At 32.8% G+C, this 8,475-nt stretch overlaps 1 protein-coding gene across 1 annotated transcript; it reads left to right on the top strand.

The window, feature by feature from the left end:
• The first annotated feature begins 3,818 nt into the window (after positions 1-3,818).
• Positions 3,819-6,995, top strand: LOC122602489 (3-ketoacyl-CoA thiolase 2, peroxisomal-like). The gene is made up of 14 exons (XM_043775124.1): positions 3,819-3,979; positions 4,064-4,152; positions 4,353-4,437; positions 4,623-4,749; positions 4,869-4,967; positions 5,097-5,164; positions 5,266-5,373; positions 5,462-5,539; positions 5,623-5,755; positions 5,832-5,928; positions 6,020-6,143; positions 6,262-6,370; positions 6,571-6,654; positions 6,731-6,995. Exons 1-14 carry the CDS (start codon positions 3,908-3,910, stop codon positions 6,778-6,780), a joined length of 1,323 nt encoding a protein of 440 aa, XP_043631059.1. The 5' UTR covers positions 3,819-3,907; the 3' UTR covers positions 6,781-6,995.
• Positions 6,996-8,475: the final 1,480 nt, after the last annotated feature.

The following is an 8,475-nucleotide window of genomic DNA, read 5'->3' as shown; positions in this document are numbered from 1 at the left end:
TTTCTTGTAGCCTTGTTGTATGCAAATCTAAAAGCTGCTATCTGCGTATTGTCTCCTTAATATTAGCTCACGTATTGTGGCAGGCATATTTAAATGACAAATCCCCAAGTTATTGGTTTTGGTAGATTAGGTTTGGGGTTTCAGTTTATAGCTAGGAATTTAGGTTTTGCCAGATCATTATATGCTCCGAACTCTGAAGTTTGTCCATCTGGTATATGCTTGTAATGGCTGACATCAAATTCTTTGCTTAATTCACTGAAAGATAATCATTAGTATCCTAGTTTACTAAGTAACATGGAAAATAAATTACAAACAACATATTGCTTTATGTTGATTGGCTAGCAGGTGCGTTTCTGTTTGGTACCTTGTGATGTGACATTAAGGAATGTGATTATAATTCATGAATTGGACAATGCTATTGTAGGGTACCTAAAGTTGATCTAGTATGTGAGTGTCATTTTCTGAGCCTTAAACCCCCATCAACCTGAAGGCGGTTGATAAGTGCAGCTCTTATTGAATTATCCACAACCATTTCGGAGGGCCCGTAGAAACTTTGTGCTCTCTTCTAAATCGACCATCAAGAAAAGTACTTATAATTCACAACAAGGCTAGAGTACGTTAATCAGGGATTGTTTGTTATACCTATCTGTAGCAATTTAGAAACTAGTTGCAGTGGAGGTATAACTATGCGTTTGCATAAGTTACCACGTTCAAATTTTGATTCTATTTGAACTCTCTTGTCCAAAGTAGTCTAGCCGGACTTTTAATGTTCTATTATTTTTGTGGCAAAAGGTTTGATAGCCAGCAACTCAAAACTTTAACTCCGTAGAGAGAGGGTATCAATATTTACGTTATGTTTAATGCCCAATTACATGTATAAAATAAATAAGCTGTACTGTGGATAGTCGAGACGAGATATGATTAGCTGAGACCAAACGGGTTTACAGCCTAGCAATCAAAAATATATGTTGTAGGTTTCAATCTCGTATGGATAGATATATGTAAATTATTCAGTATTTCTGTATGTCCATTGATATTATTGAAAAGACATAGAAAATAAGCAGGAATGGGAACTAGAAAACAAAACAACGTTAGGTCCTGCTTATAGCATTAAAGTAATATAAATACATGTTCTTAAAGTAATCTTAAATGTAAAGTATATGTTCTTTTGTAAATATAAAAATACATGTTCTTTTGTAATTGACGTATACAAGTGTTTTACATACCAATTCCAATATAGAAGTTGTTGGTGACTAAAAAACAAAATAATGTTAGGTGTGCGATATTAAATCAAATATTTAGCACAACGAATTAGCTTTAAAAATATAAAGTACTAGTATTCCTTTTGCAATAATACTCGCAGTCTAAAATAATACTGTAATACACTTCAATAAAAAAATGCAAACTTACATTCTATTATCACTAGTATCAAAAATTTAAGTTTAAATAGTTTTTCACTTATAGAGTTTATAAATAAGAAACTTTATAAAACGTAACATCATACAAAAGCGGACAATAAAATTTGAAAAATAAATACTTACAACTTACAACCCAGTAGATCTTTTAATGTTTTCTTTTTTTTTTTCTTTTTTTATAATAAATTTTATAGTAAGTATACTATATCTATGTACTTTACTACCTCCCTTAAAGTGCATTCTAAAGTTTAAAATGTAAAAAATAAAATTAATTGGACTGGATATAGGTAGAAAAGAAATTAAAAATAAAATAAAGAAAAAAAGTTAACAACATTTTTGAATTTTAACAGGAAAAAAATATATATATTTTTACAAATATACTTTATTGAATAAATTATTGAAAATAGATTGGACATTGAAGAGTGAATTGCTACTTTTTACAGAATTATTATATTGTTTCTATTCAAATTACGTCAAAATACAAAAGAAAAACTTTAGGACTAAAATTATTTAGATAATATAAATCAATCTAATTTGTATGCATAAAAATTAACCTAATCATAGGATAATGACATGTGGAAAAATCAGAGGGACAAAAGTAGGAAAAAGAATTAGTATCCACATGTCAAATTTTTAAGGTTTTAGGTTGATTTTTAGGCATATAAGTTAAGTTGATCATCATTTTCCAAATTATTTATAAGGTGGCAACCCAATCAATCAACCAACCATTATATATCTAATATTTAATATTTAATATCTAATACTATTTTATAAAACATTTTTCTTTTTTTTCAAATCTCAATTAAGTAATTGAACTACCTAAACTACTCATCTTTTTTATTCACTAATTTAAATATCTCTACCTAATATACTTATAATACCCTTAAATCTCAACCATTTATTTTTCTCTCTCTCCTCAAATTTCAATCACTCAATTTTTTTTTCTCTCCTCCATAAATCATTTTATTCCTCTAATTAATTCAAAATCTTTTATCTCAAAACCGTATATCGATAAATTATAAAAATGGTATGGGTGTTCTTAAAATTTCACGCTCTTTCATTAGAGATGTCATTCGATATACTTTCGATGAATTTTTTAAATCCGAGGACGGATCCCGTACGGTTAAGGCATTTGACTATCATACTCTATGACTTGGCCTATCACCCCTACCATTTCACCGCCGCAACGCGCGAGCATTATCGCTGGTGTATATATAGTTGTCAAACTCGTCACGAGTCACGAGTCGACTTGTACAAGTCGAGTCAAAATTAAGTGAAAACGAGGCGACTCGGTGGATGACTCGTTTTACCCAAACTCGTAACATGACTCGTGTTTTGTTTAGTGAGTCGGTACGAGTCATACTCCGAGTCACGAATCACAAATATAATATATATTTTTTTTAGTTTATTTTTTTTAAAAACGTAATTCTTTTATATGCTTTCAATTTTGATTTTATTTTAATAATGTTTACTATTTTTAGTATAATATATCAATACAATACTATATTTCTACAATAAAAAATTATAAAATTATATATTATCAAATATCATGACCAGTGCCGGCTTAAGCTTTTTGGGGCCTTAAACTAGATTAATTTTGGGGGCCTAGTTGATTAACATACAAATTCAAGTAAACACAAAAAACAGGAAAAAAGTACGTAGTTTATCTTATATACAAGGCTGCTATGTGGGGAAAAAAACGCAAAAAAGCAAAATTTTGCACCATTTTTAGGAGAAAGTCTATATAATCTAGTTTTAATCACTAACTCATCTTTGGAAATCAGAGTGAAAATCGGCTGTCTGATTTTTCGATTTCTTAATAGTTAGGTTTTTTTTCCTTGAATGTTGTAACTTAATTTGTGTGGTGTCTTCTTTTCTGAAGGTCAGTCATGAAATCATGAAGATTATTTGTCTATTTGTTTTCTTGGGCTTTATTTTTATTATACTTGTATAGTAATAACATATAACACAAAAGTCTAAAGTTTAAAATATCAAGCCTAAAATATAAAAATGAAGACCTTTATATTTTGGAGGCCTTATGCCCATACCTAGCCTTTATATATGGTTTAGCTGGCTCTGATCATGACTCTTACGATTCAGGTGGCGTTTCAATTCACGAGTGGAAAAATCAACATACGAAGCAATTTAGATGATCTCCATATTATAATTTGAATTTGAATTGAGTTGAAGGCCCACCAAGCCGCACACCGGCGGCTCACCGACCCTTGTACGTGTTTAATTATTGGCGGGGTTTAGAAAGCTTTTTTACTCCGTATTGTACGTCCCTTAGCTCCCTTGGTTCCACTGTATAATTTGATGACAAAATTATTATTTATAAATTATAATTATGGCAGCAACCCAATCAACCAACCATTATATATATATACATGAATGAATTTGATTGATCAGACAGACACACACAAAAAAAAAAAAAAAGAAGAAGGAAAAAGTAGGTAGTAATTAATAATCGTAGTAAGAAATTATAGAAGATAATGGAGAAAGCAATTGAGAGACAAAGGATTTTATTAGACCATCTTCGCCCTGCTTCTTCTTCTTCTATCCCCGTAAGTAGAGTAATTGATTTATGGATATTAGCTTGAATGAATAATATATGTACATTTGAGTTTGAATGAATAAATGGAAAGCAGGTGCTGCAGGCATCACTAGTCTGCTCGGGTGATGCTCACCAAAGCCAAAGGAGAAGCTCTGCTTTTGGAGATGATGTTGTTATTGTTGCGTAAGTACCGCATGCTATCAAATATACATGTAATACTCATCATTAATTATTACTCGTGAGTATTATGGAAGAAAAAATGATCCATCAGGCCGGCTTGTGTATTAGAGTCGATCAGTGGAGTATATATTTAACTGCATGCGCTGTTTTGATCTTAATTTTATCCAAATATAATTAATTAATTAGTACTAGTAGTAGTGCAGAGCCTACAGGTCACCCCTTTGCAAATCAAAAAGGGGTGGCCTCAAGGATACCTATCCCGAAGATATACTTGCTCCAGTTTTAAAGGTATATGTTTCTTCCCCTTCTCGATCTACCTGTTTTACTACTATTTCATTACCTGGCCGCACATATCTTCTACGAATATTATTTTATACGAGTACTACTTAATTAATACACCTTTAATTTTTGTTTATTCTCATCATTGTAGTTAAACCTTTTATTAATTGCCTTGTTTTAATTTCCCGGGCCAGGCATTAATTGAGAAAACAAACCTTAAACCGGCTGAAGTTGGAGACATCGTTGTTGGGTCGGTCTTGGGATCAGGCTACCAAAGATCAACCGAATGCAGGATGGCTGCTTTCTATGCTGGATTTCCTGGTATAACACTATTCATCAACAAATTAATTAGTACTACTGCATTGCATATATTTCTACTACTTATGCCTACCTGCAGTTGATGATGATGATCCGTTGTAATTTATGTGTAATTTATTCAGATACCGTGCCAGTTAGGGTTGTCAACAGGCAATGTTCCTCAGGTCTTCAAGCTGTAGCTGATGTAGCTTCAGCTATTAACACTGGATTTTATGAGATTGGTGACTTCCTTATGTTATTTTTTTCTTAATTTCTTTATTATACATCTTCTAGCTACAAACTAACAAAAGCACTCTATCTATCTTAATCATTCTGATCTGAATCATTTGAATTGTACTGTATATGAAAAGGTATTGGTGCTGGTTTGGAATCTATGACTGCAAATCCCGCGGCTTGGGAAGGATCGATTAACCCAAAAGTAACCAACATTTCTAAATTTTTGCATGTGTACCTATTCTTTGCTTTAGACATTCATGCATCTTTTTTCGGATGTGATTGGGAATTCACATATATTACCAGGTGAAAACCATGGCACAAGCTCAAGATTGTCTTCTTCCAATGGGGATTACATCAGAAAATGTGGCACGCCACTTCAGCGTAACTAGGCAGGAGCAAGATGAGGCTGCAGTGAGTTGCATTTTTCTTCCAGATTTCTGTCTTTCAAAATTCAGTCTTTTGATTGGTAGATTCACTTGTGTTTGGGGTACGTGCATAGGTCGAGTCCCATAAGAAGGCTGCTGCTGCAACTGCTTCTGGAAGATTCAAGGACGAAATCGTTCCAATCAAAACTAAGGTATACATGGCCTTATTCCTTTGTTTCTTTCTTCATTAAAATAATCCTTACTTCCTTGTGAACTAAACATTAACTTGGAAAAGGTTGTCGACCCAAAAACTGGAGAAGAAAGAGTTGTCACAATTTCTGTTGATGATGGGATCCGCCCAGGAGCAAGTTTGGCAGATCTTGCAAAACTGAAGCCGGTATTTAAGAAAGACGGGACCACCACTGCTGGTGGGTACCTAAAATTAACGATTCGTTCATTAGCCAGAACGTGGTGTAAGATCTAACTATATATATATCCCCTCAGGAACTTCCAGCCAGGTGAGTGATGGTGCTGGAGCCGTCCTACTGATGAAGAGAAGTCTTGCTTTGAAGAAAGGATTACCAGTTCTTGGTGTCTTTAGGTATGTATTATTAGGTTATGTACATTATACTCATTTTCCCTACCTTTTAATTTGCTTTTCGTGGACTTGATACATGTTAAACCAATGTTAGGACTTTTGCTGCTGTTGGGGTACCCCCGGCGATTATGGGTATCGGCCCCTCTGTAGCGATTCCAGCTGCAGTCAAGGCTGCAGGTCTAAAGCTGGATGATATTGATCTTTTTGAGATCAATGAGGTGATAATGAGATGCCGCCTAGTTAACTTCTGATGTTTTCTTATGATTGCTGTCAAGCTATGTAACGGTTGGAAAATGTTTGTGTAATTAGTTTTGTTCTTAATTATGCTGGCTGCAGGCATTTGCATCACAATATGTTTATTGCCAAAAGAAGCTTGAAATTGATGTCAAAAAGATCAATGTCAATGGAGGTGCAATGGCTATTGGACATCCTTTGGGTGCTACAGGTAATTAATTAAGTTCAACAACATGAAACACTGATATGATAACAACCTTGTCGCCCTGAAACATTAAATGAACTTCCATAAGGTTATACCGAGCCTTAACTAGCTAGTGTGGTTATACCGAGCTAGCTGGCCTATTGGTATAAGTTATTTATAATATGAATCATTCTATTCACGTTTAATTTGCGAGCCTTATTTGATAGGAGCCCGTTGTGTTGCAACTCTACTTCATGAGATGAATCGTCGTGGAAAAGACTGTCGCTTTGGTGTCGTGTCAATGTGCATAGGTATAGTAGGAATCTTTTTTTGTTTCTCAGCGTGTTTACTTGTCAAACTGTGTTCTGAGCAGCTCGGTCAATGCAGGCACTGGAATGGGTGCGGCTGCGGTTTTTGAGAGAGGTGACGGCCTGTAATTAATACTGCTAAATGCATCTTCCATCCAATGCTGAATTTTCTTGTGTGAAAATGACATTACTAAAACGGCATATGTAATGAGAATAATGTAGTTGTAGCTGTATTGAGTTTATGTGTTCGTATCATTTTCATTTTAGGATTGTTTGACTATTTTTATGTACCCCTGCATAACTAAGTTACCTACTGTATGTGAACAACACTTTTTTTGTCTTCATATGAAGTTGTAATTTAAATAATAAAATTAGCAATTATAACAACAAAAATGGATTTGGTAGAGTGGATGGCCTCTATGGCTTAAGGGGTGGAGGTCATGAGTTCAAGCTTTTCTCCTTTCTTTTTAATAGTAAGTATTTGCATTTTAGCCTCTCTTTTTTTTGCTTTTTACTTTTCAGTCCCTCCTGTTTCTCTTTTATTACTTTAACCACCTAACGTTATATAATTTGTGTTTTTTTTTTAATCTTTTGTAACATTTTGTCTTTATACCTTTATCACATTTAACATTTATTTATAACTTTTTAAAATGTTATATATTTTGTTATTTACTATTTTTTTTGGTTCTTTTTTAAAAAAAAAAAATTGTTGCGTTGTATTTCTTTTGTACTCTTTTAAACAATAAAGTATTTACATTTTAGCCCCTCCTTTTTTTGCTTTTTACTTTTCAGTCCCTCATGTTTCTCTTTTATTACTTTAACCACCTAACGTTATATAATTTGTGTTTTTTTTAATCTTTTGTAACATTTTGTTTTTTTATACCTTTATCACATTTAACATTTTCTTTATAACTTTTGAAAATGCTATATATTTTGTTATTTACTATTTTTTTTGGTTGTTTTTAAAAAAAAAAATTGTTGCGTTGTACTTTTTTTGTACTCTTTTAAACATTTCGTTTTTATACCTTTTTCACATGTAACATTTGTTTTTTTATATAACTTATTCATTTAGTTTCCGTACTTCTTTTTGTTTTTTTGGTTCTATTTTTTATTTTTTTGTTTAGTATAATTATTTTGTAATTTTTTTAAATTGCGTTTCAATATTTTTTTTTAACCTCGCCCATTGGGCGGCATGAAATTTTCTAGTTATAAATGTCCAAACAGTGTCTTCATTTGCTTCAGTCGATGTAACACTCTTGGTTGCTCTTATGCTATCTCTTTAGGCTTTCCTGTATTAACATGCAAGAAGGCAACACAAGAATATGCCTTATGTTCTCTCATTCCCCTTGGTATTTTTGAATTGTGTTCAACTGTTCATACATATATTATGCAACATTAGGGTGATGGCATTGCCACCACTCACCACTCGCTTTCAACCAATCACATTATGTCACATCAAATCCACGACTCACTTACCACTCACCCAATTTTGTTGGCATTGCAACCACTCATTCACCACTCACTACAAATTTATGTTTATTTTTAAAATTAAAATTTCATTAAACATAAACCATTACATAAACATAACTAAAAACATAAAAACTAGAATAAAACTAAAACACATACAAACATTAAAAAAAAATAATAAAAAAACAACATATAAATAAATCCACGATGTCGAGATATGGTAACTCTTGAGCCGCAATATGCTCCGTAAGATCATTTTGGAGCAGAAAATGTGTCTCCTTGTCCCGTATCTCCTGTAAACGATCATGCTGACTGTTAGGTTGGACTCGAGAATCTCAAATATGAACCGGACTGATA

The sequence above is a fragment of the Erigeron canadensis genome, chromosome 1 (assembly GCF_010389155.1).
Source record: "Erigeron canadensis isolate Cc75 chromosome 1, C_canadensis_v1, whole genome shotgun sequence".
Lineage (NCBI taxonomy): Eukaryota > Viridiplantae > Streptophyta > Magnoliopsida > Asterales > Asteraceae > Erigeron > Erigeron canadensis.
Note: the sequence above shows the minus strand (reverse complement) of the source record. Positions and strands in the feature narration are given on the sequence as shown.

Bases quoted from the DNA above. Each gene is read 5' to 3' on its own strand.
- LOC122602489 (XM_043775124.1), top strand. From the start codon at position 3,908: ATGGAGAAAGCAATTGAGAGACAAAGGATTTTATTAGACCATCTTCGC. The intron at 4,750-4,868 runs GTATAACACTAT...TAATTTATTCAG, and splicing joins TTTCTATGCTGGATTTCCTG to ATACCGTGCCAGTTAGGGTT. The intron at 5,540-5,622 runs GTATACATGGCC...AACTTGGAAAAG, and splicing joins TCGTTCCAATCAAAACTAAG to GTTGTCGACCCAAAAACTGG.